This window comes from Bos indicus x Bos taurus, chromosome 20 (assembly GCF_003369695.1).
Source record: "Bos indicus x Bos taurus breed Angus x Brahman F1 hybrid chromosome 20, Bos_hybrid_MaternalHap_v2.0, whole genome shotgun sequence".
Lineage (NCBI taxonomy): Eukaryota > Metazoa > Chordata > Mammalia > Artiodactyla > Bovidae > Bos > Bos indicus x Bos taurus.
The window spans coordinates 24830029-24854520 of NC_040095.1; the positions used below are offsets into that span (position 1 = coordinate 24830029).

Below are 24492 nucleotides of genomic sequence, written 5' to 3' on the forward strand. Positions count from 1 at the left end.
CAGTAAAAGCTTGGCTTATTTTTTAAAAAATTGGATATATTGGAAATATATCAACACAGAAATCTGTTCTCCCCCTCTGCCTATTTCTTTCACTACCTGGTAGGCTTTTACTACCAGATCTCAGAACTAAGGTTTTTTTCAGTATTCCAATGTTACAGGCTTAAATGGTGGCCAGATAATAATAAGAAAGTAATAGTTAACACTTAAGGAACATTGGGAATATTCCAAGCACTTTACTAAATGAGGGAGAAGGCAATGGCAACCCACTCCATTACCCCATGGACAGAGGAGCCTGGTAGGCTGCAGTCCATGGGGTTGCTAGGAGTCGGACACAACTGAGCGACTTCATTTTCACTTTTCACTTTCATGCATTGGAGAAGGAAATGGCAGCCCACTCCAGTGTTCTTGCCTGGAGAATCCCAGGGACGGGGGAGCCTGGTGGGCTGCCGTCTATGGGGTCGCACAGAGTCGGACACGACTGAAGTGACTTAGCAGTAGCAGTATACTAAATGAGTCATCTCATTTAATCTCTAGAATCCTTTCACTGAAAGGGAAAGGACTTAGAACAATTAAGCTGATTATCCAAGGTCACTAAGATGACATGTGGCAGAATTGGGTTTCAAACCCAGTAGCTACAGAGTCCATAGTTAGTTATTCTACTGTTGTACTCTGTATCAGAGCTGGCCTGCTTGTCAGAATTGAACCCAATGCCAGTGCATTGCTTTGTTTTCAAGGAAAATTATGTACCAAAAGTCTGAAAATATTGGAACCTTCTGAAAGTTTTGGAATATATCTGATCCCTAAGCTAACAGTTGTCCATATTTATTTATGATTTGTAAAACACATTAATTTGTTAATTACATAATTCAAATTATAATGTACCGATCTTCCTTAATTTACCAAAGAGTTATATCCTGATGAACCCATTGTTAATTGAACATTCTATTGTCAAAAATGCATTTTTTTACACCTAACCTACCAAACAGCACAGCTTAGCCTTACCTACCTTAAATGCACTCAGAACACTTACATTAGCCTGCAGTTGGGCAGAATCATCTCATCACAAGCTTATTTTATAATAAAGTATTGAGCATCTCATGTAACTTTTTGGTACTATACTGAAAGTGAAAAGCAGAATGCTCATCTGGGTACAGCGGAGAAGGTGATGGCACCCCACTCCAGTACTCTTGCCTGGAAAATCCCATGGACGGAGGAGCCTGGAAGGCTGCAGTCCATGGGGTCGTGAAGAGTCGGACACGACTGAGCGACTTCACTTTCCCTTTTCACTTTCATGCATTGGAGAAGGAAATGTTAACCCACTCCAGTGTTCTTGCCTGGTGAATCCCAGGGACGGGGGAGCCTGGTGGGCTGCCGTCTATGGGGTCACACAGAGTTGGACACGACTGAAGCGACTTAGCAGCATCTGGGTACAGAACAGTTGTGAGTGTATCAGTTGTTTGCTCTCCTGATCATGCATCTGACTGGGAGTTCAGGCTCAATACTGCTGCCCAGTATCACGAAGGGAGTCTCATGTGGCATGTCACCAGCCCAGAGACAGATCAGAATTTAAAATTAAAGTATGATTTCTACTGAGTATATATCACTGTTGCCGTATTGTGAAGTTGAAAAAGTGTAAGTCTAACCATAGTAAGTTAAGGATCATCTTTTGCGCATTATTAAGTTGAACATTGGTGTCATTCTCCTAAAGGCTAGACTGTCCTTTGGTCACTGCTTTATGGATTTTGACTGTCGTTCTGTAATCAATAAGGTCTCAACTAATAGAACCAAGGGAATAGTCCACAAAGGAGAACTTTAACTTTAGGATTTGTGGTAAGCATTATCATCAAGAATGGCAGAGTGTGTCAAGAAAGGGTAAATGTGGGTGGGGTCAGATAAGCATTGTAGACTAGGCAGAAGTCTCTGAAGGTTTTATTACATGAGTAGGTTATATAGTAATAACTTATTTGGGGCCAAATTAATCATAGAAAAGTTGTCACTAGAGAAACTGATAATCTATCTTTGAGGGCCAAGGCTTATAATCTGTGACTCTTAAGTATTTATTGTTATCTAATGGCTCATCCTCTGTGGTTTTAAACTTTTTCTGTGGGCTGTGTATTTGTGTTAATCTGGAGCCCCACGTTACCTCTGTCAGTTTTGTTATGTAATTGATCAGTTAAAGTCTGCAATAAAAAGAAATACTGGTGAGGGTGAAACAGCAAATTGTGTTAGATTGCAATAGCATTTCCACAGTATTACAGGATCATATTTCACACTGAGTATGTAACAAACATCTTCCACTGCAGCCAGAACATTCCTACTTTGGCTTTCCCCAATCGGTTGCTTTGGTCAATGGCAATTTCAACAAAATTGTTGCCATACTAGCTTTTCTAGTCCAGCCACCAGATTTCCAAAATTCTATTTACAAATGTGCTTAACTTTTTGTGTTATGCCAATAGCCCAGGAATTGAAATAGAAAGCCCTGCTTTCTATTTGGAGTCTTGCAAATCATGTTCACCCTGGGGGTTTTGGGTCTTCTAGGGAGTCAGCCCTTGGCTTGTACAGGAACACAGAAGGGAACATTTTCCTAAGAACTGTTCTCACAGTGTTTTCTCTTCATACTTTAAATTTCTCATGGTTGCTGGTTCTGTTGGCTGTCAGAACAGAGAAAGGGATCTCAAATAGGATAGGATCAAAAAGGACCACAGTGAGCATAGAGTAATGCTCTTATGGCTTTAGTTCAGTGCCTTAGCACATGCTGCATCGTAGCTTCACATTTCCAGATACTAAAACAGAACTCTGAGAAAGACTGAGCAATAAACAAAGTGAAGTTTGGTTTTATATATATATATGTTTTAAAAAGTTTTTAACATCAGGTGTTGGGTGAGAACTTTGCTGCAAAAGTGGGTATGTGCCAGAAACATAAAAAATTTCATGCTAATAACTGTAAACCAACAAAACCAAAGAGATTATTTGTAGATCATGGTATGATTTTTTTAAGGTAAATTCTACATTCTGCATTTGAGAATTCTGAATAAATATTTTATAAAAGACTACTCAATTCACTGAAAAAATACTGATTGGGTGTCCATTATATGTAAGTCTTCTTGTTGGATGAAGTCAAAGCATGGAGTTAATGAGTCACATACATGCACAAAACTTCCATGTGGCTCTTTCAGTCTAACCAGGAAATGATATATGCCATCAGGTAACAGTGTTGCAAGGCAGAAGTGTTATGAGCAGAAACAAGAGAAATAGCTAATTTTTCGGAGATGTTATTTCCAGCTGGAAGATCATGGGAAACTTGGTGGAATAGGTTATTATATCTGGCTCTTGAATGGAGTTTAGCAATTTGAATGAACAAGAGCTGAAGGGAGAACTGATGTGGCAGAAACTCCAGGCAGAGGGGTAAGACAATCAGGGTGAAGCTGCGAAGCCTGGATCTGGTTCAGGAGAGCAAAAGTTGCATTTGTGGGGTTTACAGGCAAGTAATAGAGAAATGACATAGGAGTGGCCAGTTGAAGCCAGATCAGAGAACTGTAAATCCTAAATCAAGCAGTTTGGGAATTTAAAGTTATAGACATTTAGTATTTTTGAGCACAGTGGTGATATAATCTGAGCTAGCTTTTGGGACAAGTATTAGTAATTTCATTGGATTACCACCAGGACAGAAGTGAGGAGACCAGTTCAAATACTCTTCTGATGATCTAGACAGAAAGTGATGAGAGTGTGAACCGCAGTGAGAACATAGGAGCAGGGCAGCTGTCAGACAGCAAACATGGTCCTCAAGTACAGTTTTTAGGAATTGACATTGAAGGTAATGACTTAAAATAGTGTTCAGAGTAACACAGACATCCAGGATGTTTGTTGAGGATAAGAAGAAAAGAGGGCAATTGGTGTATCAGCTTGTATAGTGTTTACAATTTTTTTTTTGCAAAAGATAGCCTGAGGACCACCTGTCTCAGAATCTCCTGGGTCACACACTTTGTGAGAATCTTCCTAAGCACAAAGCATGTGACCACTGGGTTAGAATTCCAACATAATTAGACTAATGAGATTAGTATGACTGCTATACGGACCTCTTAATTTTGAGATTTTGCTCCCAGCTCCAGTTGGCCTATCTTTGGACAGGAGATGGTCAGGGGAGAGTAAAGATTATTCAGTGTAACATCTTTATGTGAAACCAACTCTGTATTTATGCCAAATTATAGTGGATCTTACTGATCTCTTTTGATATTAAAGATATGTAAGTATTTGAGGGTCCAGTGCAGGGATGGGGGTCAGCAGTGCCCTGCCACTGGGACAGGGACACAAGCCGCAGTAGTTCAGGGAGGCGCATATTGGCTGTATCGTTTGGGAGGTCTTCAAAAGTGCTGCTATAGAGCCTGGAATCCAGGACTGGGTTGCCTCAGGCCAAACAGGTAACAGGAAGTCAGCACAGCCTCACCCATCAGCAGGCTATTGGATTAAAGATTTACTGAGCAGCCTTGTCTGACTCAATGAAACTATGAGCCATACCATGTAAGGACACCCAAGACAGACAGGTCATGGTGGAGAGTTCTGACAAAACATGGTCCACTGGAGAAGGGAATGGCAAACCACTTCAGTATTCTTGCCTTGAGAACCCCATGAACAGTATGAAAAGGCAAAAAGATAGGACACTGAAAGATGAACTCCCCAAGTCGGTGGGTACCCAATATGCTACTGGAGATCATGGAGAAATAAGAGAAAGAAGAAAGAGACAGGGCCAAAGCAAAAACAAAACCCAGTTGTGGATGTGACTGGTGATGGAAGCAAGGTCCGATGCTGTAAAGAGCAATATTGCATAGGAACCTGGAATGTTAGGTCCATGAATCAAAGCTTCCAATCAAATTGAAGTGGTCAAACGGGAGATGGCAAGAGTGAATGTTGATGTTTTAGGAATCAGCAAACTAAAATGGACTGGAGTAGGTGAATTTAACTCAGATGATCATTATATCTACTACTGTGGGCAGGTATCCCTTAGAAGAAATGGAGTAGCCATCATAGTCAACAAAACAGTCCGAATGCAGTACTTGGATGCAATCTCAAAAACGACGGAATGCTCTCTGTTTGTTTCCAAGGCAAACCATTCAATGTCATGGTGATCCAAGCCTATGCCCCGACCAGTAATGCTGAAGAAGTAAAGTTGAACAGATTTACGAAGACCTACAAGACCTTCTAGAACTAACACCCCAAAAAGATGTCTTTTTCATTATAGGGGACTGGAATGCAAAAGTAGGAAGTCAAGAAACACCTGGAGTAACAGGCAAATTTGGCTTTGGAATACAAAGTGAAGCAGGGCGAAGACTAATAGGGTTTTTCCAGGAGAACACACTGGTCATAGCAAACACCGTCTTTCAACAACACAAGAGAAGACTCTACATATGGACATCACCAGATGGCCAACATTGAAATCAGATTGATGATATTCTTTGCAGCCAAAGATGGAGAAGCTCTATACAGTAGCAAAAACAAGACTGGCAGAGGACTGTGGCTCAGATCATGAACTCCTTATTGCCAAATTCAGGCTTAAATTGAAGAAAGTAGGGAAAACCACTAGACCATTCAGGTATGACCTTAATCAAATCCTTAATGATATACAGTGGAAGTGAGAAATAGATTTAAGGGGCTAGATCTGATAGACAGAGTGCCTGATGAACTATGGACGGAGGTTTGTGACATTGTACAGGAGACAGGGAGCAAGACCATCCCCAAGAAAAAGAAATGCAAAAAGGCAAAATGGCTGTCAGAGGAGGCCTTACAAATAGCTGTGAAAAGAAGAGAAGCAAAAAGCAGAGGAGAAAAGGAAAGATATACCTATTTGAATACCGAGTTCCAGAGAATAGCAAGGAGAGATAAGAAAGCTTTCCTCAGTGATCAATGCAAAGAAATAGAGGGAAACAATAGAATAGGAAAGACTAGAGATCTCTTCAAGAAAATTAGACATCCCAGTGGAACATTTCATGCAAAGATGGGCTCAATAAAGGATAGAGAAATGGTATGGACCTAACAGAAGCAGAAGATATTAAGAGGTGGCAAGAATACACAGAAGAAAAGATCTTCATGACCCAGATAATCATGATGGTGTGATCACTCACCTAAAGCCAGACATCCTGGAATGTGAAGTCAAGTGGACCTTACGAAGCATCACTACGAACAAAGCTAGTTGAGGTGATAGAATTCTAGTTGAGCTATTTCAAATGCTAAAAGATGCTGCTGTGAAAGTGCTGCACTCAGTATGTCAGCAAATTTGGAAAACTCAGCAGTGGCCGGTGACTGGAAAAGTTCAGTTTTCATTCCAGTCCCTAAGAAAGGCAATGCCAAAGAATTCTCAAAGTACCTCAAATTGAACTCATCTCACACATTAGTAAAGTAATGCTCAAAATTCTCCAAGCCAGGCTTCAGCAATACGTGAACCATCAACTTCCTGATGTTCAAGCTGGATTTAGAAAAGGCAGAGGAACCAGAGATCAAATTGCCAACATCTGCTGGATCATCAAAAAAGCAAGAGAGTTCTAGAAAAACATCTATTTCTTCTTTATTGACTATGCCAAAGCCTTTGACTGTGTGGATCACGAGAAACTGTGGAAAATTCTGAAAGATGGGAATACCTGACCTGCCTCTTGAGAAACTTATATGCAGGTCAGGAAGCAACAGTTAGAACTGGACATGGAACAACAGACTGGTTCCAAATGGGAAAAGGAGTATGTCAAGGCTGTATATTGTTACCCTGCTTATTCAACTTCTATGAAGAGTACATCATGAGAAACTCTGGGCTGGAGGAAGCACAAGCTGGAATCAAGATTGCTGGGAGAAATATCAATAACTTCAGATATGCAGATGACACCATCCTTATGACAGAAAGTGAAGAACTAAAGAGCCTCTTGATGAAAGTGAAAGAGAAGAGTGAAAAAGTTGGCCTAAAGCTCAACATTCAGAAAACGAAGATCGTGGCATCTGGTCCCATCACTTCATGGCAAATAGATGGAGAAACAGTGGAAATAGTGGCAGATTTTATTTTTGGGGGGCTCCAAAATCAATGCAAATCCTGACTGCACCCATGAAATTAAAAGATGCTTACTCCTTGAAAGAAAAATTATGCCCAACATAGACAGCTTATTAAAAAGCAGAGATGTTACTTTGCCAACAAAGGTCTGTCTAGTTAAGGCTATGGTTTTTCCAGTAGTCATGTATGGATGTGAGAGTTGGACTATAAGGAAAGCTGAGCACCAAGGAATTGATGCTTTTGAACTATGGTGTTGGAGAAGACTCTTGAGAGTCCCTTGGACTGCAAGGAGATCCAACCAGTCCATCCTAAAGGAGATAAGTCCTGAATATTCATTGGAAGGACTGATGTTGTAACTGAAACTCCAATACTTTGGCCACCTGATGTGAAGAGCTGACTCATTTGAAAAGACCCTGATGCTTTGAAATATTGAAGTTGGGAAGAGAAGGGGATGACAGGATGAGATGGTTGGATGAAATCACTGACTCAGTGGGCATGAGTTTGAGTAAACTCTGTTAGTTGGTGATGGACAGGGAAGGCTGGTGTGCTGCAGTCCATGGGGTTGCAAAGAGTCAGACATGACTGAGCGACTGAACTGAACTGAGCTGGGCCCTGCTCATCAGATCAAGACCCAGTGTTCCCCACAGCCAGGCGCTCTCATCAGGAAGCTTGCACAAGCCTCTTAACCCCATCCAGAAGGCAGAAAGAAGCAAGAACTATAATGCCATGGATTCCAGAATGAAAACCACAAGCATAGGAAGCTAACCAAAATGTTCACATGGCTCACAGGTTGGGTAACTCAATGAAGCTCGGAGTCATGCTGTTTGGGGGTCACCCAAGATGGATGAGTCATGGTGGAGAGTTGTGACAAAACATGGTCCACTAAAGAAGGGAATGGAAAACCACTTCAGTATTCTTGCCCTGAGAACCCCATAAACAGTATGAAAAGGTGAAAAGATATGACACTATAAGTTAAGCCCCCCCCCCCCCCCCAGGTCAGTAGGTGTCCAATATGCTACTGGGGAAAAGCTAAAGTATTGCTCCAGAAAGAATGAAGAAACTGGGCCAAAGCAGAAATGATGCTTGGTAGCAGATATGGTGGTGCTGAAAGTAGTCTGATTCTGTAAAGAACAATATTGCATGGGAAATGAAATGTTAGGTCAATGTGTCAAAGTAAGTTGGACATGGTCAAGTAAGTAGGAAGAGTGAGCATTGACATTTTAGGAGTTAGTTGAACTAAAATGGACTAAATGGGCATATTTAATTCAAATGACCAGTATATCTATTAATGTGGGCAAGAATCCCTTAGAAGTAATGTTAAAGCTCTCATAGTCAAGAAAAGAGTCTGAAACCCAGTACTTGGGTACAGTTTCAAAAATGACAGAATGGTCTCTCTTTGTTTCCAAGGCAAACCATTCAGCATCACAATAATCCAAGTCTCTGCCCTAACCACTAATGCCAAAGAAGCTGAAGTTGAATGGTTCTATGAAAACCTACAAGACCTTCTACAACTAACACCAAAAAGTAATGTCCTTTCATTGTAGGGGATTGGAATGCAAAAGTAGGAGGTCAAGAGATACTTAGAGAATCAGGCAAGATTGGCCTTGGAGTACAAAATGAAGCAGGGGAGATGTTAACCGACTTTTGCCAAGAGAACACACTGGTCATAGCAAATACCCTCTTCCAATAGCACAAGGGATGACTCTCTACGTGGACATCATCGGATGTTCAATACTGAAACTAGATTGATTATATTCTTTGCAGCCAAAGTTGCAGAAACTCTATAGAGTCAGCAAAACAAGACTTGGAGCTGACTGTGCCTCAGATCATCAGTTCCCTGTTGCAAAATTTAGACTTAAATTTAAGAAAGTAGGGAAAACCACTAGACCATTCATATATGACCTAAATCAAATCCCATGTGATTATACAGTGGAGATGACAAGTGGATTCAGGGATTAGATCTGGTAGAGATGGAGGTTCATAACATTGTCCTGGAGGCAGTGACCAAAACCATCCTACACGAAAAGAAATGCAAGAAGGCAAAGTGTTTGAAAAGGCCTTGCAAATAGCTGAGAAGATAAGAGAAGTGAAAGACAAAGGAGAATGGGAAAAATATAACAATGGAATACAGAGTTCCAGAGAATAGCAGGGAGAGACAAGAACATCTTCTTAGGTGAACACACAGAGCTATGGCTCAGAGGGTAAAACATCTGCCTGCAATGTTGGAGACCCGGGTTCAATCCCCGGCTTGGGAAGATCCCTTGGAGAAGGAAATGGCAACCCACTCTAGTACTCTTGCCTGGAAAATCCCATGGACAGAGAAGCCTGGTAAGCTACAGTCCATGGGGTCGCAAAAAGTTGGACACAACTGAGCGAATTCACTTCACTTCTTAAGTGAACAATGCAAAGAAATAGAGGAAAACGATAGAATGGGAAAGACTAGAAAACTCTTCAAGAAAATTGGAGATACCAAGTGAACATTTAATGCAAAGATGGGCATGGTACAGGACCTAACAGAAGCAGAAGATATGAAGAAAAGGTGACAAGAATACACAGAAGAACTATACAAAAAGGTTTTAATGACTCAGATAACCACGATGATGTGGTCACTCACCTAGAGTCATACATCCTGGAGTGTGAAGTCAAGTGGGCCTTAGGAAGCATTACTGTCAACAAAGCTAGTGGAGGTGATGGAATTCTAGCTGAGCTATTTCAAATCCTAAAACATGATGCTGTTAAAGTGCTGCATTCAATATGCCAACAAGTTTAGAAAACTCTCAATGGCCACAGGACTGGGAAAGGTTAGTTTTCATTCCAATCCCAAAGAAAGAACAATGCCAAAGAATGTTCAAATTATAGTACAGTTCAGTTCAGTTCAGTTCAGTCGCTCAGTCATGTCCAACTCTTTGCGACCCCATGAATTGCAGCACCCCAGGCCTCCCTGTTCATCACCAACTCCCGGAGTTCACCCAGACTCACGTCCATCGAGTCAGTGATGCCATCCAGCCATCTCACCCTCTGTCATCCCCTTCTCCTCCTGCCCCCAATCCCTTCCAGCATCAGAGTCTTTTCCAATGAGTCAACTCTTCGCATGAGGTGACCAAAGTACTGGAGTTTCAGCTTTAGCATCAGTCCTTCCAAAGAAATCCCAGGGCTGATATCCTTCAGAATGGACTGGTTGGATCTCCTTGCAGTCCAAGGGACTCTCAAGAGTCTTCTCCAACACCACAGTTCAAAAGCATCAATTCTTTGGTGCTCAGCCTTCTTCACAGTCCAACTCTCACATCCATACATGACCACAGGAAAAACCATAGCCTTGACTAGACGGACCTTTGTTGGCAAAGTAATGTCTCTGCTTTTGAATATGCTATCTAGGTTGGTCATAACTTTCCTTCCAAGGAGTAAGTGTCTTTTAATTTCATGGCTGCAGTCACCATCTGCAGTGATTTTGGAGCTCCAAAAAATAAAGTCTGCCACTGTTTCCACTATTTCCCCATCTATTTCCCATGAAATGATGGGACCAGATGCCATGATCTTAGTTTTCTGAAAGTTGAGCTTTAAGCCAACCTTTTCACTCCCCACTTTCACTTTCATCAAGAGGCTTTTTAGTTCCTCTTCACTTTCTGCCATAAGGGTGGTGTCATCTGCATATCTGAGGTTATTGATATTTCTCCCACCAGTCTTGATTCCAGCTTGTGCTTCATCCAGCCCAGTGTTTCTCATGATGTACTCTTCATAGAAGTTAAATAAGCAGAGTGACAGTATACAGCCTTGACGTACTCCTTTTCCTATTTGGAACCAGTCTGTTGTTCCATGTCCAGTTCTAACTGTTGCTTCCTGACCTGCATACACGTTTCTCAAGAAGCAGGTCAGGTGGTCTGGTATTCCCATCTCTTTCAGAATTTTCCACAGTTTCTTGTGATCCACACAGTCAAAGGCTTTGGCATAGTCAATTATAGTACAACTGCACTCATTTCATATGCTAGCAAAGTAATGCTCCAAATCCTTCAAGCTGTACTTCAACAGTTCATGAACTGAGAACTTCCAGATAATGCAAGCTGGATTTAGAAAAGTCAGAGAAACCAGAGGTCAAATTGCCAACATCAGTTAGGTCATAGAAAAAGCAAGGGAATTCCAAGTCTTATTTATGCTTCATTGACTACATTAAAGCATTGGACTGTGTGGATCACAACAAACTGTGGAAAATTCTTCAAGAGATGCAAATACCAGACCATCTTAGCTGCCTCCTGAGAAACCTGTATGCAGGCGAAGAAGCAACAGTTAGAACCCGTCCCGGAACAAAAGACTGGTTCAAAATTGGGAAAGGAGTACGTCAAGGCTGTTACCCTGCTTATTTAACTTCTTTGTGCAGTACATCATGAGAAATGCCAGGCTGGATGAATCACAAACCAGAACCAAGATTGTCAAGAGAAATATCAACAACCTCAGATATACAAATGATACCACTCTAAACAGCAGAAAGCAAAGAGGAACCAATGAGTTGCTAAATGAAGGTTAAAGAGGAGTATGAAAAATCTGGCTTAAAACTCAACATTCAAAAAACAAAAATCTTGTTATCCAGTCCTGTCACTTCATGGCAAATGGATGGGGAAAAGGTGAAAACAGTGACAGATTTTATTTTCTTGGACTCCAGAATAACTATGGACTGTATCAGCAGCCATGAAATTAAATACACATGCTCCTTAGAAGAAAAGCTATGAACCATCTAGACAGCATATTAAAAAGCAGAGACATCACTTTGCTGACGAAGGTACCTATAGTTAAAGCTGTGATTTTTCTAGTAGTCATGTATGGATGTGAGAGTTGGACCATAAAGAAGGCTGAGCACTGAAGAATTGATGCTTTTGAATTGTGGTGCTAGAGAAGACTGTTGAGTGTCCCTTGGACTGCAAGGATACCAGTCAAAGGTAAAGGAAATTAACCATAAATATTCATTGGAAGGACTGATGCTGAAGCTGAAGCTCCAGTACTTTGGCCATCTGATGTGATGAGTCGACTTATTGAAAAAAACACCCTGATTCTGGGAAAGATTGAGGGCAGGAGGAGAAGGGGGTGACAGAGAATGAGTTGGTTGGATGGAATCATCAACTTGATGGACATGAGTTTGATTGAACCAACACCAGAAGGCAGTGAATGACAGCAAAGCCTGATGCGCCACAGTCAACAGAATCGCAAAGAATGGGACATGATTTAGCAACTGAACAACAATAACAACAGTCTATAATTATTGAAACCTATATGTGATCCTAGACCCTGTGTTTTCTTAAATTATTGAGACCTCAGAGAATTTTTGTTTATATATAATAGCTTATGTGCATGTATTGATACTTATATTTCAGTACTTATTAGGTACTGGAAAAGGTCAGTTTTCATCCCAATCCCAAAGAAAGGCAATGCCAAAGAATGCTCAAACTACCGCACAATTGCACTCATCTCACACGCTAGTAAAGTAATACTTAAAATTCTCTAAGCCAGGCTTCAGCAATACGTGAACCGTGAACTTCCAGATGTTTAAGCTGGTTTTAGAAAAGGTAGAGAACCAGAGATCAAATTGCCAACATCCGATGGATCATCGAAAAAGCAAGAGAGTTCCAGAAAAACATCTATTTCTGCTTTATTGACTATGCCAAAACCTTTGACTGTGTGGATCACAATAAACTGGAAAATTCTGAAAGAGATGGGAATACCAGACCACCTGACCTGCCTCTTGAGAAACGTGTATGCAGGTCAGGAAGCAACAGTTAGAACTGGACATGGAACAACAGACTGGTTCCAAATAGGAAAAGGAGTATGTCAAGGCTGTATATTGTCACCTTGCTTATTTAACTTATGTGCAGAGTACATCATGAGAAACGCTGGGCTGGATGAAGCACAAGCTGGAATCAAAATTGCCGGGACTAATATCAATAACCTCAGATATGCAGATGACACCACCCTTATGGAAGAAAGTGAAGAAGAACTAAAGAGCCTCTTGATGAAAGTGGAGAGTGAAAAAGTTGGCTTAAAGCTCAACATTCAGAAAACCAAGATCATGGCATCCGGTCCTATCACTTCATGGCAGATATGGGGAAACAGTGGAAGCAGTGTCAGACTTTATTTTTCTGGGCCCCAAAATCCCTGCAGATGGTGATTGCAGCCATGAAATTAAATGATGCTTACTCCTTGGAAGGACAGTTATGGCCAACCTAGACAGCATATTAGAAAGCACAGACATTACTTTGCCAGCAAAAGTCTAGTCAAAACTATGGTTTTTCCAGTAGTCATGTAAGGATGTGAGAGTTGGACTATAAAGAATACTGAGCACCAAAGAATTGATACTTTTGAACTGTGGCATTGGAGAAGACTCTTGAGAGTCCCTTGGACTGCAAGGAGATCCAACCACTTCATCCTAAAGGAAATCAGTCCTAAATATGCATTGAAGGACTGATGTTGAAGCTGAAACTCTAATACTTTTGCCACCTGATATGAAGAACTGACTTACTTGAAAAGGCCCTGATGTTCGGGAAAGATTGAAGGTGGGAGGAGAAGGGGAAGACAGAGGATGAGATGGTTGAATGGCATCAGCAACTCAATTGACATGAGTTTGAGTAAACTCTGGGAGTTGGTGATGGACAAGGAGGCCTGGGGTGCTGCAGTCCATGGGGTTGCAAAGAGTCAGACACAACTGAGCGAATGAACTGACTCTCTATGTTTTCACATTTTATTCTTTAACTCAAACAAAAAAAGTTTCACTTTGTATTTTTTAATCATCATTTGCAGTGTGGTATCTGAAAAATTCACCTCTGTGCATGTTTTGTATTCAGTTATGTTACATCCATTGATCAGTCTTGTGCTTTGAGTGTGTTTTTTTTACCTATGCATGATTTTGTACATTGTACATTTTTCATTTGGGAAATATTGATTAATAAGTTAGGTAGATCTTTCAGATGTTGACATATTTTATTACAAATATCTGTCTGTTAATACCATCATCAATCTTATCATTGAGTGGCTGTCAAGATCTCTCTGACATAAAACTTTTTCCAAAATCCTTGTTTTGGCTTGAGAACAGATTTTACCACTCACAGCAAATAGTGTCAGTTGTTTTTCTTCAAGTTTCAAGTTTACAGAGTCATTTTTGAGAAAATGTCTATCAGATACTCAAGACTGAATGTAATCATAATTTTTCAGTTGAAACTTCAAGTAAAAATGTGGTTCCAGGAAATTATGAACAACTAGTTTAGCTCACCGGAGAAGGCGATGGCACCCCACTCCAGTACTCTTGCCTGGGAAATCCCGTGGATGGAGGAGCCTGGTAGGCTACAGTCCATGGGGTTGCTAAGAGTCAGACACGACTGAGCGACTTCACTTTCACTTTTCACTTTCATGCATTGGAGAAGGAAATGGCAACCCACTCCAGTGTTCTTGCCTGGAGAATCCCAGGGACGGGGGAGCCTGGTGGGCTGCCATCTATGGGGTCTCACAGAGTCGAACACGACTGAAGCGACTTAGCAGCAGCAGCAGCAGCAGTTGAGCTCACAGTTCAGTTACACCAGTGTTTATCCTGCAAACAACCATGTGCTTTAGTGTGTAGCAAAAATGCTTTTTGTCTGCTTCTCATTTTCTTTTTTTTTTTAAACTGGCATTTTTAAGAGCTAATGTGATAAAACTAAGACTTTTCACTGCTTTATTTAGTTCATTCTTAAGTGAAATTCATGCCACCCCACCCCCACCCTTACATGGCGGTCAAGGGTACAGTGACTACTCGTTTACAGCCAGTGCCTCAGATCATGATAGGATGCCTGCAGGTTCATTCACCTTTGTTTTGCACCATTAGTGAAAATGTCAATGTGGTGAAAATAGCAAATAACATCTTGTAATTATTAAAAGAATGTTGTTCCCTGAGCCTATAGAAAATGTCTTGAGGAATGGCTACTTCTTCAGCTAGAAAATATATGATCGTTGAGTAAATCAAGTCTTGGTTATTTGTTTACACATAATAATGAATCTGGGGTGGGGGGGCTTCTGCTCCTGAGGAAATAGCTAGTCAAATGGCCTAAACTGACATTTATATGCTATTTTGGGAGGTAGCTAAAGGAAGCTTTGTTGGTGTCCCCTATCACCCCATTTCCATGAGCACCAGACTGACTTTTCAACAGCTTAAACCTCCTGGAATTCTTTGTCTGGGAATGTTCTCTGGCTGCTGGAGCCTGGTCTGCCTGAGTGCCCTGGGCAAAGCCAAATAAATTAAAATAATATAGAAAATTCAGTTATTCAGTTGCACTAGCTACATTTCAACGGCTCAGTAGCCCCATGTAGCTAGCCTAACCCTAGCCTCTTAATTTAATATGAGGGAACTGAGCTTTTTTGTGGGGGAGGGGATGCTACAAATAACAAAATTGTCTTCTAAAATTGGCTTGAATAATTGGCGTTTAATGTGCCCAAAGAATGAGTCCTCACAATTTAGCGGATAGGTTCTGCTGCTACACACTGTTCTCAAAGATCCAGGCTCTTTCTGTCTTCCCATTCTGACATCCTCAAAATAGTGGTATGTGTCCTTCAAAGCTGTTAGAAGACTAGCAGTGTTCAAAGCATCACCTGACTGCCTAATGAAATCTAAACACTGGAAGAAAGAGGCAGCTCTCTTTGGGCATCATTCTTGTTGTTGAGGAGCAAAATCTTTCCAGAAGCTCCAAGCAGACTTTTGTTGAGTCCCATTTCACCAGAACTGACTCATATGCCCACGTGGCCAGAGAGAGGCTGGGAGTACCAGTCCCTGGTGTTTTTAACCTCTATAATGATAGAATGGCTCTGCTGGAATGTGAGTGCTATGAAGACGGACAGTCTGGTCTGGTTTTGTTTCCTTCTGTGTCCCCAGCTGCTGCTGCTAAGTCAGCACCTAAGTTAGTATCTGATGCTGAGTAGATATCTCTCGTTTCTGTCGTTCCGTTGTTAAGTCGTGTTATGCTGCAGCATGCCAGGCTTCCCTGTCCTTTACTCTCTCCCGGAGTTTGCTCAAACTCATGTCCTTTTAGTTGGTGATGCCATCTAACCATCTCATCCTCTTGTCTCCTTCTCCTCCTGCCCTCAGTCTTCGCCAGCATCAGGGTCTTTTCCAGTGAGTCGGCTCTTTGCATCAGATGGCCAAAGTATTGGAGCTGCAGCTTCAGCATCAGTCCTTCCAATGAATATTTATGATTGATATCTTTTAGCGAAATTAATTGAACAAGTCTGTGATGTGCCATAGAAATGAACCTGCCATGGAGGACTTTATGCTCCCGTCTTCTCTCTCTTGTTGTGATGCCGTGAACCAGGCTGTTGTGATCGATTGCTCTCAGAATTAACTGTTAGGTGGTATCCGACTTGGGTAATGAGAGTATTTGGCAACATCTTCCACCCAATCCCTCTACTGCTTAAACCACTCATTTGGTTTTTAATTTAAAAGAAGAAAATATAGATCAGGTTTAAGTTTAGTATTTATCCTTTTTATATAACAATTGTAATTTCAGGGACACAGAGCAAGCAGTTTCCACTCATTAAAATAAGAGTGGGCTCTAACTGCTGTTGGATACTATGTCCTGTGTGTATTACCCTGTGTAGATTTGGTTTGTGAGTTAGAAAGGCTGAGATGTGGGCATCAAACAGGTGTTCTGAATTTCCCCAGTTAGGCTCACATCTCAAAGCACTTGGCAGCTGGGTGGATGACAACATCCATTTCTTACTTGAATCTGGTAACTGAACTGAGGCCACTCGGCTGGACTAACCAGCTGTATCCCACCCATCGCCCTGTGCTGGTTTCCCTGGCCCTGATCTGTATTGAAGCTGCTGCTGACTGAAGCTATTGTGTGGAAGGCTGAAATGAAACTTAGAATTCCAAGCTCAGAGCTTGTGATGAAAGTCAGAAATGCTAAGATTGAGCAGATGTGGCTTAAAGATGAAAGAAAAAAGTCTTTCAGTTTTAATAATAATGTATTCATATATTAAGTCATACACAGGGCATTTTTTAAAGTTGTGGTATTTGTCTTTGGATTTGTTTCATCTACCAGGACAGCCTTAGGATTGTCATTTAATCTCACTAGGTGACTTGCTGCTGCTGCTGCTGCTGCTAAGTCGCTTCAGTCGTGTCCGACTCTGTGGGACCCCATAGATGGCAGCCCACGAGGCTCCCCCATCCCCGGGATTCTCCAGGCAAGAACACTGGAGTGGGTTGCCATTGCCTTTTCCAGTGCATGAAAGTGAAAAGTGAAAGTGAAGTCGCTGAGTCTTGTCCGACTCTTAGTGACCCCATGGGCTGCGGCCCACCAGGCTCCTCCATCCATGGGATTTCCCAGGCAAGAGTACTGGAGTGGGGTGCCATTGCCTTCTCTGACTAGGTGACTTATGTGCTCCTAAATGTGCCAGATGAAAATACTTCACAAGTTGGTGTTCTGGTATGTTCCATGTATTTCTACTGGACAAGTTCCATTAAAACATGCATCTGGTTTTCTTTTTGTTATACTTGACTCCCTGAAGTGAAAGTGAAAGTTGCTCAGTCCAGTCGTGTCCAACTCTTTGTGACCCCATGGACTATACAGTCCAGGCCAGAATACTGGAGTGGGTAGCCATTCCCTTCTCCAGGGGATCTTCCCAACCCAGGGATCGAACCCAGGTCTTTCACATTTTGGGCAGATTCTTTACCAGCTAAGCCACCAGGGAAGCCCAAGAATACTGGAGTGGGTAGCCTATCCCTTCTTCAGCGGATCTTCCTGACTCAGGAATCAAACCCAGGAACCTGATCCAGGAATTCGCATTGCAGACAGATTCTTTACCAGCTGAGCTACCAGGGAAGCCCTTGGCTCTCTGGATACCCTCCAATTGTATGGCCATGTTTTCTTCCTCTCATACAGTTACAGGCCTCATTTGTAATCAAGATTACTTTACAAGCTTTGAGAGTTTGAGCTAAGAGGAATAATGGCTTTCTAAATACTTCTTATAGGTTCTAGCTCAGTGACTTGTATAGAATAGGCACTTAATAATACTATTCGTTCAATTAATTGGTTGGGAAATGTTCTTGGACAGGTTCCCACTCTGAGCATTAATATGTATAAGCACGGAGGTACCTTTTATTCTAACAGGTTCCCTTCCCCCTTCCCACCCTGCCTTAGCTTATGTGATAGTAGAGTTCTTTATTTGGCTTTGTCACTTCTGCAGTCAATGATCCTTCTATTTCAATCACACCAGACCTAAATATATTCCTAGTTGTTTAGCCTTGGACATATTATAAAACCGGACACATTTTATTGATAAAATGAGAGTGATAAAAACACCTACCTCATAAGACTATCATGGCTAGTGAATTAATACATGTAAACATTTTGTACAACCAACTGTTATTTCAGAACTGTAGTTGGTCAACCTCAGCTGTTGGTTGGCTATAGATACAAAAGTTTGGTGAAATCAATGAAAGCATTCTGTGAGCACTAATGAGCTCTATGGAACTTGTGACAAGGTATGTTGCATATGTTCTTATTATATTAAAATTGTGTACTACACATCATTTTTGTTGGTAAAATTTATAAAAAGCTTGTGTATGGATACCTGTGCACACAGCGTTTTTGTTGTTTTAGACATTTACCACCAGGTAATACTGTCTCTACTTTTGTTCTTCAAGCTTATGGATGTTCCTCTCTCATGTGGATAATGTCTGGATGTAGCCTGTAGCAGATGCTGTTGATATCCTACCCAGATCTCCTTTATTGGGCCAGTGCCTCCATCTCCCAGCTGCTGCGGGTATTGGCTGCTAATGACTCACACCTGTACCCTTCTCCAGAGGCCTGCCCTTGGCTGACAGTAATTGCCTCAACGAAATATATTGGGGAGATTATGAGATCATGCCCCACCACCCTCTCTGTTCCCTAGAGATGGCTCATAGCCAACGACTATTCAGGGGTGAAACAGCCCAGCCCCCTTGCCATTTGGACTGGGTGACTTCGGCAGTTCAGCCCACACTCTAGAACGCCTCACTGGATCAGGCTGAAGCTAGATTTCTGAAACCATATCTTTGCATGGTCCCTTTCTGCTTTCACTCCAGTTTCTCCTGACAGAACTCTGCGTATACTCAAGTGTGTAAGAGACTCATCTCAGGCTCTGCACATAGGGAACTTGACCTAAGATATTGCTAATTTCAGTGCCACTGTTGTTTTCTTAGTTCTACCGTCACTTATGAAACTAATTCCCTTTATTAAATAATCTGTAGCGTAAATTGAAAGTGAAGGAGGAGACTGAAAAAGTTGGCTTAAAGCTCAACATTCAGAAAATGAAGATCATGGCATCTGGTCCCATCACTTCATGGCAAATAGATGGGGAAACAGTGGAAACAGTGTCAGACTTTATTTTTCTGGGCTCCAAAATCACTGCAGATGGTGATTGCAGCCATGAAATTAAAAGACGCTTACTCCTTGGAAGGAAGGTTATGACCAACCTAGATAGCATATTAAAAAGCAGAGACATTAGTCAAGTCAAGTCAAGACATTAGTCTGTCTAGTCAAGTCTATGGTTTTTCCAGTAGTCATGTATGGATATGAGAGTTGAACGGTGAAGAAAGCTGAGTGCCGAAGAATTGATGCTTTTGAACTGTGGTGTTGGAGAAGACTTTTGAGAGTCCCTTGGACTGCAAGGAGATCCAACCAGTCCATCCTAAAGGAAATCAGTCCTGGGTGTTCATTGGAAGGACTGATGTTGAAGCTGAAGCTCCAATACTTTGGCCACCTCATGCAAAGAGTTAATTCATTGGAAAAGACCCTGATGCTGGGAAGGATTGGGGGCAGGAGGAGAAGGGGACGACAGAGAATGAGATGGCTGGATGGCATCACTGACTCGATAGACATGGGTTTGGGTGAACTCCGGAAGTTGGTGATGGACAGGGAGGCCTGGTGGGCTGCGACTCATGGGGTTGCAAAGAGCTGGACATGACTGAGCAACTGAATTGAACTGAGCATAAATTTCCTCTCCTTGTTTTGTTTTCTTGGTTGGACCATGTCTGATAGGCATCAAGCCTGCTTGTATCCTCTATCTTTGCATATTTAAGGTTCAGTTCAGTTCTGTTCAGTCTCTTAGTCCTAACTCTTTGCAATCCAATGGACTGCAGCACACCAGGCTTCCCTGTTCAATACCAACTCCCAGACCTTTCTCAAACTCTACGGAGTCACCATCTGCAGTCACTTTGGAGCCCAAGAAAATGAAGTCTGTCACTGTTTTCATTGTATTCCCATCTATTTGCCATGAAGTGATGGCACCAGATACCATGATCTTAGTTTTTTGAATGTTGAGTTTTAAGCCAGCGTTTTCTCTCTCCTCTTTCACTTTCACCACGTGCTCTTTAGTTCCTCTTCACTTTCTGCCATAAAGATGGTGTAACCTGCATATCTGAGGTTATTGATATTTCTCCCTGCAGTCTGGATTCCATGTCCAGTTCTAACTATTGCTTCTTGACCTGCATACTGATTTCTCAGGAGGCAGGTAAGGTGGTTTGCTATTCCCTTCTCTTGAAGAATTTTCCATAGTTTGTTGTGATCCACACAGTCAAAGGCTTTGGTGTAGTCCATGAAGCAGATATTTTTCTGGAATTCTCTTGCTTTTCCTATGATGCATTGGATGTTGGCAATTTGATCTCTGGTTCCTCTGCCTTTTTGAAATCCAGTTGATGTACTGTTGAAGCCTAGCTTGGAGAATTTTGAGCATTACTTTGCTAGTCTGTGTCATGAGTACACTTGTGGTAGTTTGAACATTCTTTGGCTTGCCTTTCTTTGGGATTGGAATGAAAACTGACCTTTCTAAGCTTGTGGCCACTTTCGGGTTTTCTAAATTTGCTGATATATTGAGTCAGTGCTTGTACAGCATCATCTTTTAGGATTTGAAATAGCTCAGCTGAAATTCCATCACCTCCACTAGCTTTGTTTGTAGTGATGCTTCCTAAGGGCCACTTGACTTCACACTCCAGAATGTCTGGCTCTAGGTGACTGATCACACCATCATGGTTATCTGGGTCATTAAGATCTTTTTTGTATAGTCTTCTGTGTATTCTTGCCACCTCTTCTTAATATCTTCAGCTTCTGTTAGGTGATACCGTTTCTGTTCTTTATTGCACCCATCTTTGCATGAAATGTTCCTTGGTATCTCTAATTTTCTTGAAAAGATCTCTAGTCTAGATATTTAAGGTTATTCAACATCAAATTCCCTTGATGTTAATGTTTACCTGGTTATTTTTATACAATATTATAATGAATACCCCAGATTTTAGAATCTCAGAATAAGTTTCAAAGCCTAATTCAATTATACCTCCCTTTTAAATTTTAAAATTTTAAATTCCACAGGCTCCTCTGTCCATGAAATTTTCCAGGCAAGAATACTGGAGTGGGTTGCAATTTCCTTTTAAATTTTGTTGTAAGAATTACCTGAGCTGTTTTTTCAACAATACTTAGCTCTGTGCCTGGAATGTAGAAGTGGTTAATAAATGGTAGCCGTTTGATTGATATTACTCTTTGAAGAGACTTGCCCAGACTGAACAGATGACTCATCCCTTACTCCCAGAGAACCCTAATATGTCCCTTTATAATTTTTCCTCTTCTCAGTGTCATCCCATGGTAAATTGGCTCTCCAGCGGAAGGAAAGACCTGACAGATAGCTTTTCCTGATTTTTTCTTGGGGAAAATACTCCTACGCTGTCCATTTCCAAGCTACCAAAATGATTTCACTTAACACGGTTTGAGAAGAGACACACATTTTACTCTTGGCAGCCAATAGACACCAGTTCCAGTCTCTGCTCTGAATTCCTAACTCTGAGCACACTAGATCCACCACAGAAGCTAGATGTTCCATAGATGACTAAAATACAGTTTTTAACTAGTTATAACTTGATTATATGTATGAAATCGGTGAAATTCCTTGATACCAAATTTTTGTTAAATAACCCATAACTTGTATTGGTTATATAATCCCCCTCTCCACCACCCCCCCCCCACACACACACACATGCATGCTGCACACACACAAATTGCCCATGTTATTCATGAATCAAAGAAAAGGAATTATTCATCATTATATAGTGGGAAATACCCACGCCCTCCCTGAGCAAGTTGTCTACTTATTCAGACGCAGACCTCAAGTTTGTGATTTACTGTATACATCAGTGGAGCTTAGTCACTTCACATCTCTTGGCCCCAGTTTCCTCCGAGTTGGAAGCCTAATTATTATATAATTCCATTTCCTTCTTCCCTCATTTTCCTCATTCTTGTATCAGACTTTTAATTGTAAATTATGCTAGATGTTTGAAACACAATAAGGAATAAGACTTGGCCCTGGCTGATGAGAATCTTACTGTCTTATTTATTAATATCCATCCCACTGAGGCCATGAGTATGCGTGCATGCTCGGTCATATCTGACTCTTTGGGACTCTATGGACTGTAGCCCACCACGCTCTTCTGTCCGTGGAATTTTCCAGGCAAGAATACTGGAGTGGGTTGCAATTTCCTTTTCCAGGGGATCTTCCTGACCCAGGGATCGAAACCCACGTCTCTTATGTCTTCTGCATTGACTGGCAGATTCTTGCCAAACGGAGTTATACAAATGTGCCAAAGGCCAAGATTTTACTTCATTAAGAGTTTAGCACTTTGGCACATAAGGTATTGTGCTAATAGCTTTCTGTTTAAATTAAACAAGGTTGCCCTGATCACTAAGTGGTTCTCTTACTGATGTTAATGGTATGGAGAGAACCCTTGGTGAACAGCTTTGTTATTCTGCTCTCTGAGTTAGGCTCAGACTCAGTTTATAGAGAGGGTAGTTTATTCGGGACTATTAAGCAAATCTGAAAACATTCTTTTGCGTTTAAGAAGTACTTAACCTGATTCTTTCTTCCATATTTTGATAAGAAAGGCATGAAGAATGACTCTTAAACTTCTGTGTTCTCCTTCAAGGCCATATCTAACCGTTGGCTCTAATGCCTTTGTTCTCATCAGGTGTGATCTCTGCACTTAATTTTCAAAGCAATGTTGGTGTCCAATAGGAAATTACTGTTGGGAACATTTTTCATGTTGCTGAAAGCTATTTTTAAAAAGAGAATTTGTTTTGTTTTTGACAGGGGCTGATAATATCCGGAAATACTGGAGCCGCTACTACCAAGGATCTCAAGGGGTAATATTTGTATTAGACAGTGCCTCTTCAGAAGATGATTTAGAGACTGCTAGAAATGAACTGCACTCAGCTCTTCAGCACCCACAATTATGCACTTTACCCTTTTTAATATTGGCCAATCATCAAGACAAGCCAGCTGCTCGATCAGTACAAGAGGTATGTCTCACGAAGGTAACAACTCTTGGTCTGACTGTTTGTTGCACTTGTGCTGCCATGCTGGAATCTGAAAAAATTCCTGTAATTAGAGATATGCTGGTTATACTGCTTCTCAACATGAAATTTTAGGTTATGAAAAAAGAAAGCCTGTATTAATCTTATGGAAAGTATTATTCACATACCTCTAACCCCACTTCGAGATCATAGGTGGTTTTTTTTTTTAACCATTTAGCAAAAGTTAGAGGATTTATCTGAATATATTTCTCATCTATTTTTGAGCGCTAAAGGCCTGGTTATTTAACTTTTGTTTTTTTAGCCTACCAGCTTACTTAGTTCATTCTTCTTTTCAAGGCATGCATCATATGTATTACCATGCATCATTCGCCCTCAGATGTCACGTTGTTTTCCCCTCTAATGCCCACTGCTTACTAGAAGCAGTGGGTACTATTCTGTAATCAGCGAGGCTGAAAATTGATGTCTTATCTTGCAAGTTCCATGCTACCGAATACCTTTTAATATGGACCCATTCTTTATCTTCCATATTTAATTTCATTTCTTAGCTTGTATCTCTCCTATAAAAGCATGAGACTAATTCTGGGCAGATAACCACAGTCTCAGCAGAGTTTCTGATTCATGGTACTAGAGTAATAAGATACACGAATAGCTTTCAAAACTTAAATGATAGTGAAGGTTAACCTTAAGTACAGTGAAATCTAAACTTTTGATGTACTCCTTTTCACCTGTAATTCTCGGGATGTTCTATCACCACCACCTCCCCCTACTTCAAAAGTTCTGTGCTTTTTTTTTTATTGACTTTAGAGTAATACAAGCCACACTGCCCTTTAGTCTGAAAAACAGATGAGGAGCCAAGGATATAACATGTTCTAACTCCAGACTCCTTCCCACTTTGTGTGGGACCTATTGGCAGATAGCTTTGTCCTTGTGCCTGCTTTCTTACCTGTGAAATGCAAATAATGTGATTCTTTTTTAATGTGAAGTGAGTGGGATTGATTTCCTAATTCACTTTGAAGTATACTGAGTGTAGGAGGTACCATATACAGAGTATTTTCATTTATTTTAGGAAAGTAGTAAAGAAGGCAGGGATTTCGTATTAAACACAGCTTATATGTATATTTAGTTGCC

General features: G+C 41.2%; 1 protein-coding gene across 1 annotated transcript in view; it reads left to right on the forward strand.

Moving 5' to 3' along the window:
- ARL15 (ADP ribosylation factor like GTPase 15) overlaps positions 1-24492 on the forward strand; it is a 461702-nt gene that overhangs the window by 216180 nt on the left and 221030 nt on the right. The window contains exon 4 of the mRNA XM_027520528.1: positions 23141-23349. Within this exon, the coding sequence (XP_027376329.1) occupies positions 23141-23349 (209 nt within the window). The remainder of the gene's footprint in view (positions 1-23140; positions 23350-24492) is intronic.